The sequence below is a fragment of the Halictus rubicundus genome, chromosome 3, assembly GCF_050948215.1.
Source record: "Halictus rubicundus isolate RS-2024b chromosome 3, iyHalRubi1_principal, whole genome shotgun sequence".
Taxonomy (NCBI): domain Eukaryota; kingdom Metazoa; phylum Arthropoda; class Insecta; order Hymenoptera; family Halictidae; genus Halictus; species Halictus rubicundus.
This window is the reverse complement of record NC_135151.1, coordinates 17,982,073-17,996,093: the sequence shown is the minus strand read 5'-3', so window position 1 is coordinate 17,996,093 and position 14,021 is coordinate 17,982,073. Positions and strand designations below refer to the sequence as shown.

The 14,021-nt window shown below is 44.2% G+C and overlaps 1 protein-coding gene across 4 annotated transcripts in view; it reads right to left on the bottom strand.

Moving 5' to 3' along the window:
* The window catches only part of Crtc (CREB-regulated transcription coactivator), a 115,320-nt gene that overhangs the window by 21,060 nt on the left and 80,239 nt on the right, over positions 1 to 14,021 (bottom strand). For 3 of the 4 annotated variants that reach the window (XM_076785894.1, XM_076785891.1, XM_076785893.1), the window contains 4 exons: positions 13,760 to 14,015; positions 8,089 to 8,194; positions 6,891 to 7,041; positions 1,111 to 1,158 (listed from right to left, as the gene is read on the bottom strand). In XM_076785894.1, the coding sequence (XP_076642009.1) occupies positions 1,111 to 1,158; positions 6,891 to 7,041; positions 8,089 to 8,194; positions 13,760 to 14,015 (561 nt within the window). The remainder of the gene's footprint in view (positions 1 to 1,110; positions 1,159 to 6,890; positions 7,042 to 8,088; positions 8,195 to 13,759; positions 14,016 to 14,021) is intronic. The other variant, XM_076785892.1, reaches the window with a different exon arrangement.

Sequence of the window (14,021 nt, the reverse complement as noted above, 5' to 3'; positions counted from 1 at the left end):
CGAAGCTGCATGCGGACGGGCGTTATCATGCAGCGAAATCAATTCTCGATTTCCAGTCTCGCTCTGTACGCAAACGGTTTCTCTTTGCTGCACCGCGTCCCTCAATTCCGCTGAATTTTCTTTGTCTTTTTTTTTTTTTTTTTTGTACAACTGATACACTTTTCGGCCGACTTTCTCGTTGCGCATCTTCGGTCAGCTTCGCGTCTCGCGCCGTGGTAAACCGTGACTTCCACTCCGACGTGTACACTAAACTATCAACGTGTTCAACAAGCTCGACAATATATAATAAGCGAAACTATAAGGGGAACAGAGTGGGGGGAAAAAGAGTCGAGGAATAATACGAGAATTGAACGAAAGAAAAGAATATAAAATGTACAGGGTGACGCGCGAGAAACTACGTCAGAGACTCTCTGTTGCAATTCGGGGTGAATGAAAGTGTCTCTTCGTTTGAATCGGTATCGTGCCCTTGAAACGACCCTGACACGAAGAGGTAACTTCCTCTTGTCGAACAGAAGATCTAATCTCTTCGGAAACTTGTTCACGATTAGTGTATAAAGTGTGTACCTAAGTTGCGTCGCAAAAATTAACCGCTGTTTGAATTATACAGCTGTTTTCACGAGTATACTCGTCATGACACAAAATATTGCCATTTCTTCATGACGAGTATACTCGTCAAACACAGTTAACTGGTTAACGCTGAACCTACCACGGTCGAAATGACCGGTTTTATATTTTAAATTACATTCAATTATTGAAACTGTAAAAGTTCATTTATGGAAAACAGTAGAATAAATTTTCTTGTCCAAGCATTTTTTATTTTTATAAGGCAATATTTACCAGATACTGTTAATGCTTGGTAGGTTTAGTGTTAATGCAGCACGGTGGCAAGAATATTCTTTGTCAGATAATTTTAGCTCCGTACAGGGTGTCCCCAAAAATGTGGGAATTTGGAAAACCTGTAAAATTCTCGCGTAGGACAGTTTCTTTCGTGATTAAAATTTGAACAGAGAGTTCGTCGGCGTTCTCGCGAGTCACCCGGCAAAATCGAAACGAGAAGAAGCGAACGGGAGACGCGACGAAAAATAAAAACGTTCGTATGTCGCTACTAACCTTACACGTGTGAAGAAACCTAGAGTTAACAGGCACTGATAAATGGTTCTGCAAAATAACAAACACAAAACAAAACACTACAACAAAGGCGAAATAAAAAAGTGAAACGAAAGTAAAAGGTGGCCGCTGAAGCAGTATATGTACGGGGAGGGCGGTATCAGAAAGAAATAGAGAGAAAGATCAGGGGAGGGTGGGGGAGGGGGTGGGCTAGAATGCACACAGTCGGTTCGGGGAGGACGGAGAAAGAAACTTAGGCTATTCTTCTCCCGCCAATCCACTCGTGTCAAACTCGATCGAGCTTCCGCGTAATGGTAATTTCCCTCGTCGATCGCTCGCTCGCGACACGACAGATTTTCTCTTAACACTTTTACGATCGACCGGATGCCTGTTATCGATAGCGCCTAACCCTTCCACATTGTTAAGCCCAATTCCATCCGAACATACTTCGCCAAATTTCCTGCACAATTTTACAGGAAATTATGCCTTTGCTCGTCTGCGTTTTAAAGATGCAGGCGAGTTAGTGTAAATATGTCTCAAGAAATTTCCTTAAGAACCGTTTATTTTGAAAGTGGCCTAAGTCCACTTAAATTGAGATTGAGTTTGTGTTTCAGTAAAATTAAAAATATAGGATATGTGTCATACTGCTTAAGTGTATCTGAAAGAGCTAAATTTACAGTTCATATTGAAATAATAGCAATTATTAAGCGAATAATATGTGTTTTCTAACCAAAAATGGTGTTAAGCCACTTTCAAAGTTAACAACCAGATTCGTTATGAAATTTGATAGAGCCCAAATCCATTCGACATAATTTAAAATGCTTTAAATTGAAGAAAAAATACCCAATTTACTTTATATATCTTTACAACACTTCAAAAACATAATTTATGCAATTCAGGACATTTTCTAACTACATAAATTACATAACAATTTACTGCTCATCTACATTTTGTGTATGCGACTTACTACTTTTTGTTGTGAGACCATCATGTCCTTGTATTTCGCTGTTGTAATTCGTCTTATATTTTTATAAAGTGGTGTCAATACAATTGTTCCACTTCATTTAGAATAAAGTTATTACCTTTCCGGCACTTTTTGATAATGTCCTCCGGACAAACGGGTCCAATGGATTGGACTTAGGCCACTTTCAAAGTGATCGTTTCCATTACTGAACTGCGAAAACTTATGTGTCCAAAATTATCGTATATACTCTGAATATACTCAACCGCAAATGTTGTTCATGACAGCTAACTTGTACACGTAATTACAGGCTACAAAAAATAATTGACAAATGGACTTAGGCCACTTTCAAAATAAACGGCTCATACATCGAGAAAAATATTGTTCAGTGGGATTCTTTCTTCGGGGTTTATTAATTGATGGATGCTTGACCGTGGTTGTTCGCGTCAACGAAACCTTATTTTTAGTTTGTATAGGTTTCCTTCTCTGTATATTTCGTTTTCTTTCTAAACTTGTAATAAATCTCTTACGAGATTTCCTCAATAAAAAAAAAAGAAAACTGGCGCAGTTAAGAGAAAATGGCCGACCATCGAGAGCGAACGACCAAGATTTTTCGTAACCGGGAACGGAGGCGCGTTTAGGCGAGCGGACACCTCAAGGATCCGCCGCGGAGCGAATTATTTACAGGATTGCGCTCCTTATTCCACGGCGCATTAACGTTTTACGAGCACGGTGCAACGCGAAATCGATACCCGACTGGAGCTAACGCCGATGCAAGACGCCGATTAACAAACCGTGCCCCGAGATTGCCCGATCGAACAACAATAACGACGTTGTTCCCGTCGAAATTCTGCGCCGACCGGGCTCCAGGGAGGATACTTTAATAGTCCTCCCGTGGGCTAAACGCTCGAAAGCTCGATTCTTCCCGATGGATTCTTCTTCGTCGAGGTCGCGATCGGTTCCGATCGGTACTCGGAACGCACTAGTTTAAGCACAGAAAAGCGTATCTTTCCTCATGCAATACTATAGTACGCACAGCCGTCGTTCTCCCGTAGAATCAGCGAATCAGCGCGATCGAGCCTAGACCTCGGGAATCGATCGAGATCCTCTGCGATCTCTAGCCCCGATCGCGCTCGTTTCTAATCTGGAAGTAGCCGAACGAACGTTATCCCTTGAGGAACTTTGGAGTTTCAACCCTACAGTGGTCGCGCCCGGTCTCACAGACCGACTTTATTTACTCATAACCGAAGGAGAGATTGTTTATTCATGAATATGTAATAATTTCCACCGATTGTACTTCTATTCCTTCTGAATTAAAAACAATGCATTACATGTGTCTTGTTATTTGAACCCAGTGACATTTTTAGTGAGAAATAAGGTTTGTGATGTCAGGACCACTGGCATTACGAAAATCCGCGCGACCACCGTAGGGTTAACGGAAAATAAAAAGGGTTTTCTTAATAATTTTATAAACGCGAAAAGAATACATCCACTCATTTTTGTCAATGATCAGTCTGATAAAAATTATTTTACAATCGCCCTTCTTTGGAAGCTTGGTAATTGCTTATTCTGGGACACGAGCTCTGCTCCGATGACCTTGGACAGTGTCCTTCAGAGCGTACGTCAAGGTGATCGGAGCTGAATCCCCTGAGCTTTCGTTTCGGAATTTGAAGGGTGATTATCGTTTTCCTTTGGACAACGGGTGGTCGGCTACCCCGCGGGTGCATCAGCATTCTCTAACAATGCATAAACCCAACACTAGTACCGGGATCGCAAGGATATTTACGTGGGCGCTGGTCGGATTTTGATCCTGTGAAAAGGATAGCCTACCAGCTTGAGCCAAGCTGGTCGGCGACAGGTTTGTGGGACTGCTCGTTTGAGGGCTCTGGAATACACCAGCAGTACGACCATTTCAAAAAACCAGGGATCGAAAGAATTATGGGGAGCGTTTTGACTAGGTTCTACTCGAAAGATGGACCCCGTGGAACATTTTCGAAAAACGGTTCGACCTTCTGAAATAATTCACCGCGGACATCGCCACGGTACAGAATGCTTTTATTTCACAAGAGAAGCCTTTTCAAAGAAGTTCCGAACGGGTAAGATATATCTGTTTCCTCGAAAATTCCGTGGGAACCGATACTCTTCCAAGCAAAATAGATATACAGAAGTTCGAACGGAGTTGAAGAGCTCAGGGCAACAAACGGCCGGCTCGATTTAGACACGACTGCCCACTTAGATTTTCTAATCGTTCGGGGCAACAAACAGCCACAGCGACTGTAAACATTCGGGACAACAAACGGTCGGCTCGATTTAGACACGACTGCCCACTTAGAGTTTTTAATCGTCGGAGCAACAAACAGTCACAAACGTGATAAGACCGTTTGTTGCACCGAACTGTCGAAGAACATTCGTTCTTTTGCAGTCACGTCGAAATCGAGCCTGCGTTGCCCCGAGCTCTTCAATTACAGCGATTTCTCTATATATGTCGCCGAGGCCTGCATGATAAACGTCGCGGAATCATCCCCACTACCACGAGGTATACCTCGTGAGGGGCCTTGGACGCCGAGGAATGTAAACATAACACGGCTCGGGTATGCCTCCTGGACGATATTTGACGCGTGACATATACCGAGAATTCACTGTATTTTCATAGAAAGAAAAGATGATTTATTTCGATCTCTGCGAAAGGTCGCTCGAAGGTCGAGCGACGAGTACCTACCCTAAGGCTTTTGTGCTACGCGTGAACGGGACGCTACCTGATCGTACCTGTACTCGCGTGCACAGGTGGCCAGAGACAAGATCGACAGAGAACGAAACAATGGGAGAAAGAGAGAGAGAGAGAGAGAGAAAGAGAGAAAAGGTATCGGATGATCGTTGGAACGAGAAAAAAGTGTACGCACAGACACGCGCCGTAAATAGGACGCACGCGATCGCGATCTCGATCGCCGTTGATATCGATCGCGCGCGGAAATCGCATATTTTCACGCGTGCCGAGCGCGGTTCGTGACGCGATGTCGTTCACCGATCTGCCGTGACTCAGCCGGATCGTCCCAGAAGGAGAATATCAATTTCAAGTTCGTTTCTCGACCGTCCACCTGTTCCTCGTTCCGTCTAGAGCCGCTAATCGAAGAGATACTGTCAAAGTCTATCGGCAATTTACTCTGTCACCGCCGGGGAAATCTCCTGTCTCGAGGTTGTGGTGAAAATCATGGCAGCTGAGAAATTCAAGGAATCCAAGAGATACAATATTTTTAACATGGTAAAATGAAGAACATTTCTATACAACTCCGGTTTCATGGAATCGAGACAAATTTTATCTTGCGTAAAGAGCCTCGGTGTGGGGTACACTTTATTGATTTAACAGAATTAAATTAATTTAAACCTTTGCGGTCGTATGTCTGCTCTCGGCCACCACAGCAAAGAACCATACTGATCATATATTATATTAAGTCGACAAGCTTCGGAGATACGTAGAATTCGAAAAAATATTTTACAAATTGTGTTCAAGCGTGATTAGGCATTTTCGCTTCTTAACCCTTTCGTTACCACGCATGAGTAGCACGAAATAGAAATTGCGACGCGAGATGTCTCGTTCATAGCGTCCTACACGCGACACAGTGGTTGCGAGATGTCTCGTCTATGGTAACGAAAGGGTTAAAATATTTTGAAAATAATACTCTAAAATGGCAAATGGAAAGTTACCGAAAGAAGTGTACCGTGAAATTGAAAGTAGCGATGACGAATTTGATTTTGACTCTTTGAACACTGACTTTGATATAGAAAGTGATTACGGCTGTTTTGAAAATATTTATACCAGCGATTCTGATAGAAAAATATAAAATATAGTTTTTACATAAAATGAAAACACATGTTACATGTGTCTAAAGTTTCAAAAGAATTAATAAATTTTGTTTTTCCTTCATAATCTTGCATATTATTCAACGCAAATTAATTCCGACCAACGTGACACCTATGTATAAACATAATACGACCGCAAAGGGTTAAGAGGGGCTTTGAACTTGTTAGGACGCACAAACTGAAATCCTTTGGATTCGAGATTCCAGACACTGGTAGCACGTATGAAAACAGTTTACGAAAGCAGTGACTCACGGCCGAGGTACAGTAGAGCAAGTAAAAAAGGAGTATCGATCCAGTTTCTGTACTTTCGAATCGCCGCCGATCTATATATCCCGAAGTTTCCTATGAATCATCGCTCGGCCAGCCACCGAGCAGCGCGAAACGCTAATTTCGCCCCGAGCACGGAAATTTCCCCGCGTGCGCGAGAAGAATGAAAAAGGGAGACGCGAGTGTTAGAGGAGCGAGAATGAGTCGTTGAGAAACACGTGCAGCCTCGAAAGAATGCATACTGTAGGTCGGTGCACGTGGAATGTCCGAACTTCGAAAATTCGTGAAAATTTCCCGCGGACTCTGTAAGAGATCCGCGCATCTTCGGAAATCAAATCGCATACGAATCTAAAGCTTGGTTAAACAATTCAGCAAAGAGACTTCGTGTTTCACGTGTTTCAGACATTGCGCGCGCAGCAACGCGAAACTACGTGCATACTGAAGAAACATCGAGCAACTTTTTGTTGCCTTCTACTTTTTGTTTTTTTTTTTTTTTAAGAATCTTGTTATAGGAAACATACGCGCTTTATTAATAGACGAGCACTTCTCGTTTGCCTCCGTTCTCGAGGAAGTCAACGAGAGAGGCGACAAAAAAGTTGCTCGATGTTAATTCCAGTGTGGACGCAGCTTGATATTCTAGAATGTCGAGAAAGAGAGAGAAAAGGAAGGGGATCGAGGCATAGTTGGTCGGACTTACGTTGCTGAACGGTGTACTGCTCGAGTGATCCTCCTGGTCCAACGGGGTGTGAATAGGCGACGGGAAATGGACGTTGCTCAGGTCCGGCAACGATCCTGTGTTGTTTCCTATGGGGATTTGCTGTCCAGGTGGCTGGGAACTCGGGTATATGCTGCAGGCAAAAAAGGGAACCGACATAAAACCGTAATGAGGTCGTTCTCGTCATTTAACGCTGAATTTACCGACAATTATCGCAGGAACTTCTCAAATGCGAACACTTTTAAGAGCCAAGACTCCGTAGATAAGGCAGAGTGACCACGTTACCGACAAAAATAGGCGAAAAATGGTTTCACGTGCTTCAACTTTTCGCCCTTATATGAGAATATTTTTCGCTGGGAAAGGGCTCGTTCGAAAGAGGAAGGTTCGATCTAACGCGCGCTGGTGATGGAGCTGAAGATATTATGCGGAAATTTGGTATTACAAGCATTACAAGTAAGCAAAAAATTGACGATGCGCATGCCGTGGAATCCCAAGCATTTTTACGCCATTGGATGAGTTTTCTGAATGAAATCGAGAGCAGCGCGCGCTGGAAAATATCTCCAGCTACAAATCGAGCTATACTTTGTCTTGATTCTCTGCGAAATAAAGCCGAAAACTTGAAACACGTTTCCCTACCCTTGGCTCTTAACCCAGAGCTAATACCCTGGCAAATGCCGTGTTAGTACAGTGATTTCTCTATATATGTCGCCAAGGCCTGGATGATAAACGTCCCGGAATTATCCCCACTACGGATAATGATGAGCCACGAAGCTCGAGAGGCCTCAGAGCGCCGAGAACTGTAAACATAACACGGGTATGGCTCCTGGACGATACACGTCGCTGGCAAGACCCGTGTTGTTGACATATATCGAGAATTCACTGTACCACCATCGAGGTCTATGAGATTTGCGAAATGTCAGCAGCCTTGACACTGGAACTACCGAGCACTAAATGCAACTGGCATACGTTGGCTTATAACAACAACAAAATTGCATTTCTTTAAATGTCGTGTCAGTTTTGTTTGAATATCGACTTCGATGGAAAAGTGGGAACATACTAGTAGTAGTATTTATAATTTCAATATTTCTAAAAGGAAAAATTGAGAGCAAGTCATTTTGACTCATCCGGTGGTTCTAGTGTTAAAAAATAATTTCAGAGGACAGATGATTGGAGGACTCACTTGATCCCGGGGACTCGGGGCATTTCACAGGACGATCTCGGCCGTTCGATGAATCCGTGGTGCAGGTCCCGGTTGTCGCTCCCGGATCCGCTCATGGTGTGCTGATCTGCATGGCAAACGAAGCAATAAAAAACACCGTGAAAGCGAGCCGGAGCAAAAAAAAACGCGTAACTTAGAAAGTCTGCGCTTGTCTGATCATACCGGTTCATTCTACTTGCTTCGGCCAGCAAATTATTGCGAGAGATCGTTTCGAAATGACAATTAAGAGATCCGGCGTTACAAATTTATGGGGCAAGTAGCATTGCGCCAAAACCCTCGGCGCACCGTTCGGGAAGCTTGGACGTTTATATCTTGAGATTATTAATTGTATCGTTCAACTCGCGTGCAATGTATACGAACTGCTAAATCATCGTGCTAAATCAATTTATACTGTGGGCGATCGAATGGTTAGAGCCACTAAACTGCGAGACTTTGTGCAAAATAATGACTGTTGCAAGGACCAGGAGATACTTAGGAACGTCTTCCTTTTTTCAATAATGTTGGTCCGTTGAAAAGCAATATATTGACGCTCTTCAATTTTTTTAAGCTCTCCACTGTTTCAAGTTGTAGCTACTCATTTTTATCATAAATATATAAAATCCTATTTATGAAATATCAAAGTTCAACAAGTAATATTATTCGCTGCGTGGATAAGAAACACTTATGGTTCCCATACTGTGGCTGTAAAAATTTGTTCGCCCGCTGTACATTTCGGCCAGAAAAGTTACAATAAAAAGAAATAGTCCGCGCATTGCAATACGCACTGCTTAATGTTAACCCTTTGCACTCGGAGCTATTTTAACTCCAAAACGAAATATTTCTTCCAATCTAGAATATCTCCCTTCTATATATATATTTTTCATGTTATACATACGAAAATGCAATTTACTCGTACGATACTGAAATGTTTCGTAATTCCTTAAATACATACAAATTTAATAAAAAAAATTTTGAACAATGGTACAGCAGCTTTTAGCGTCGCCTTACAGTGGCCGTTCGAGTGCTAATTCGTTTGTACGCGAAGCGAAAGAGGCTGCTCAATGAAACAGGATGCGTGACAAAACACGAGCCGCCCGGTTTAATTGTTGCAGAGGGCCGAATTGTTTTCAAGCATTTTGTCCGGTCGAAGTAACAGCGATCCGAAAAGGTTTCAATTTCACCGTGTCCCGTGGCAGCCGCACGCTCCCGGACACGCAATTTACCTCGACGTCGGCCATACATATAATCCAAGTCGGGGCGTCTGATTTCGCGGGAGTAACGCAACACCATGTAATGCTACTTGGTTACGTTGCTGCGGGTATAACGTTTCAATTCGGATCCCCTCGTGTCGCCGGCCGGTGCCCAGATTAAGAGGGAATCATCGAAGGCGCGAGCGTTATATCCCGAGCGACCGGAATCGGAAAACCCGCCGAGCCGGGGTCGACGACCCGATTCGAGCCCGTGCATCTTTATGCGATTGCACCGAATGCTCCGAAACTCGCTCTTCCAATCAATTACATCGCCGATACCCACTTTCCGCAATATTTTTAAGAAATCTGCTAAAGCCGCTTCTCGCCCGTTTAATCTCGATTCTTCGATCGAGGTGTATTGGTTCCTTCTCGGATACGTATAAAATTTAACCCTTTGCACTCGAAGCTGTTTCAAAACCGAGGCCCAGAATATTTCCATTCTGCATCAGTCATTTCTATCACTCGTACTGACAACACTGAAATTTTTGTGAATTTCTTAGATACCAATACAGTGGGAACATTGTTTTAAATAATAGTGTAGCAATTTTTAGTGGCGCCTTAGAGTTACCATTCGAGGGATAAGGGTTAATACCTCGATCAAATCAGAATACCTAGAATGTTTCCATTTTATACTTTTCTTTCAGTTTACGGATATGAAACTGATATAACACCTCATGCAATACTTAAATGGTTAGGGCAAACAAATTTAACGCTAAATCTACCACCGCGGTTCCAGATATTTTATTTTACAATCACAGAAATTGTAAAGATGCTTTGAAATGATTAAATGAATATATTTAGTAAAATCCAAATAATCTCGTCATTTTTATAAGACGTGTACTTTCAAGGCTGGGTAGGTTCAGCGTTAATGATGCAAACATTTTTTAGTGGCGTCTCGAAATCGCGAATGGCTAATCCACGAGAATGATAATTCTTCTCGTACTTCCTCGTATCGTGCCAATTACTTTTGCCGTAAGTTGGAGTAATTAAGAGAGGCGGTTGATTCAAGTTGATGATTCTCGTAGGACAGAATTTCCAGGATTTTCATTGTCAAAAAGCAGCCCGGATATTTCGGTGACGGCGATGATGAACGGGTGCAACTTTGATCCGCGATTAACAGGCGAGAGGAGCGGGCGCTGCTCTCGAGGCTTAAAAGGCTTCGTCTACACCGAAACTCGACGTTCGCTACTTCGCTGTGCAACGAGGTAACGAGGTAACGAGGTAATATGATAACGAGGGAATTCCTGAGACGAGCGAACCTCCGCGGCATCAGATTCGCATCCCTTTGCGCCGCGATTCCCGAAATATTGAGCCGAGCGTGAAACTTTCTATCGAAGACAATCTTCTTCGAGTATTACGAATCCTCCGTGGATGGAGTCCATTTTGCTTCGAGAGGAGATTGAAAATGGCCAGGTGCCGTTACTCAGTCCGCCAACATCAGTTTCGTGGAAGAATAAATGAAGGTGTAAAAGGATATTTTTAACGAATAAGAATAAGAAATGAAGTGAATATAAAAGTGAATGAATAGAAGAATAAGAATATTTTTAATATTTTTAGCTTGGAGAGGGTGTAACAACAGGTTGCTGAACAAGAATTGCGTAGAGTTTTTAACAGGGTTCCACCAGGAATAATAGAACGAATTAAAAAGCGTTTAGCAAGAGCGTCGGGAGCGGTGTGAATTTTTCTAAACGATCGTTTTTCCCTGCAACGCGCGCGAACGGATTTAATGGTCGCGAGATTACGCTCGAGATTAGCCGTCCAATTTTATTTGCAACCGCGTTAACCTCCATCTTCGAGGAACGCCGGCGTGCAATTTCGGTGGAAAAAATGAGCAGCATCCAGGCAGCTCCCCGATTACTTCTCGAAGCCGGGGAAAAACGCGAGAAGCCGAAAGGGGAGCGGCGAACGCTCGGGTCAAGTTGAGAAATTGATTATTTATGTGGTTCGGTGCGGAGGACGATCGCGACAGATGGCGGATCGAGTGTCTGACAGATTGACCGTTTGTGGCTCGTAGACGACGACGACGACAACCATGACGACGACGACGCGAGATTCTCGGCCGGGATGGAGACAACATCTCGCGACGCTGTTCGAGTCGCCGTGGAATTAACAAGCGGACGTCTGATTGCATATTTTATCACTAGCGACACGCGTTTTTAAACGCCTGACGCGCTCGTTAGAATAGATTGTCCGCTGGAAAAAGGTTGATTCGAGGAATCCCACGGACTAACGCGATATATTCGCGCCGCTAGATTTCCACCGGAATGATTTATGCTGCGTCTTGGGTATTTTTAACGATGCTGTGTTCGGACGAGCGAAGCTTTTATGCACTACGCGGAGATGACGAGAGGTGAAGGACAAGGAATTAGGGTCTTATCAACTTTTAGAGTGGACCGGGACTGCCCCGTAGAGCATTGTACTGACTCTACTTACCACGGGGGCCACGATACCACGCCCCTTTAGATAGAGGCAGCAACAAGTCAAGCCCCTCCGGGCACTTTAGAAATAGGGAACAACAAAACCACGCCTCTCCGAGTACTTTAGGTAGAGGCAGCAACAAGCCACGCCTCTCTGGACACTTTAGAAATAGGGAACAACAAAACCACGCCATTCCGAGTACTTTAGAAAACGGCAACGACGAAGCCACACTTCCCCAAGTACTTTAGAAAGTGGGAGCAACGAAGCCACACCTCTCCGAATACTTTACAAAGTGGGAGTAACGAAGCCACACCTCTCCGAATACTTTACAAAGTGGGAGTAACGAAGCCACACCTCTCCGAGTCCTTTAGAGATAGGGAACAACAAAATCACGCCATTCCGAGTACTTTAGAAATAGAGAACAACAAAACCACGCCTCTCCAAGTACTTTAGAAAGAGGGAGTAACGAAGCCCCGTCTCTTGAAGACAAAATACATAGGAAGAGTACCGAAGCCACGCCCCTCGGGGCTCTTTCTATAGCGGGGATAACCTCACCACGCCCTTCAGAGCATTCGATATATAATGTGCAATAAAATCATACTCTTGGAGACAATCCAGAGTGCTGCCAAAGCAAAGAGCTCGTATGAACCATGCTCAGAACATTGTTCAAACAAACTTCAGAGAAACATTGTACAAGCGGTGGAAGCTGGATGAAGCCCGAAAAGAAGACAACAAATACTTTAACGTAGTTTGAGGAATTTTAAACGAGACACAGCAGGCTGTGGGTGGAATCCATTTAGGCTTAATTAGCAGCGATGAGTTACGTCCTTATTTCCATAGACGTGACTTATTTCGTGCGACGCGACGCGTCGAACAGTGGAGGCTGCGTCTGGATCCACTTCCCACGGAGGGTTTAAACGATCGACCGAACAATCCGCTTGAAATTGCCGTCAACAACGCGACCAGCTAGTTAGATTTTTCGGAAAAATTCCACCGTGCAAAGTATTTCACGCGATCGCATTCCGAACGCTTTTGCCGGTGGTAATTGAGTTTCGGAAGTTCGTCCGCAGTCGCTCGAGTTTAATTGGTTAACGAGGGGAAAGATCCGTGTTTTCTTTAAGTCGCAATGCGATTCCGAAGTTTCGGCCGACCGTCCGCGTGGTTGTTCAACTATACCGGCAGTCACACCTAACAATTACATGGGAGAAAGTCAAGCGAACTTCCGTCCTTGCGACACGCGTAGTTGACTCGCGGAGAATTGACATTCCTTTTCTGGGTCCGCGGGAAAGACAACAATCGAACGATCTTTTCCTTGTTCGTTCGGAACAGGTGTCAATTGCATCTATGTCAGATTAAGTGGTTTCAGCTGATGAAAGTTAAAGACCATCAGGATCTCAAAAATTTACACTTTCATCTGGACCGGACAGAAAATCACACCTAACAGAAACTCGGCTCCGACAACGAGTTCGTTCCTACTCGAGTAAAATATCTCCAGGTGGTTGTTAACCTTTTGCATGCGGAGCTTTAGCGCTGGTGATCGGTGTGGACGGAGAACCAGAACCTGCATCATCTTACCTGCATCATTAGCAGCGGATTCCAAATAATGCCAGAATGGATGCTACTTCTATGTTAAAAGAGGCTCTTGTATGTAGGCTCTGACCCCGCCTAAAAGATGATGCAGGTTCCAATACAGGCTAAAAAGGTGATGCAGGTTCTGGTCCAGGCTAAAAAGATGATGCAGGTTCTGTTCCAGGCTAAAAAGACGACGCAGCAAAAGTGGGGACACTAAAACGCCGAGCGCGAGCACTCTCATTTCCTCTCTGTTAATAATGCTGTTCCGTCGCGACTATCATCTGTTGTTTTTTACTGCCATAGCTAAGAAACACATATATTTGTCTCACTAACGCATATATGCGCTGATAGTCCACACCGATCGCTTTCGCCGGGCGCATATATGCGTCCATAGCACTCTAAGGGTTAATTACCTCGTCGATGGGGAATGGTGGTGGCCGACTGGCAGGCTTCGTTCGCGCTCTGGTGCAGAGCCGAGTCCGAGTTTGTTCTCCTCCAGGTGTCCGGCGGCGGTGGAGACAGGTAAGGTACGCCGCTGTACGGCGAGGTGTCGTGCCTCTTCTCCATCGGACGTGCCCGCATCGGTCCAACCCCCCTGTTCTTGCTCCTGTCGTTGTCACGGTATACCATGGAATTGTGCTGCATCTCCTCTAGATTGCTCAGCGCCGTCTGCAA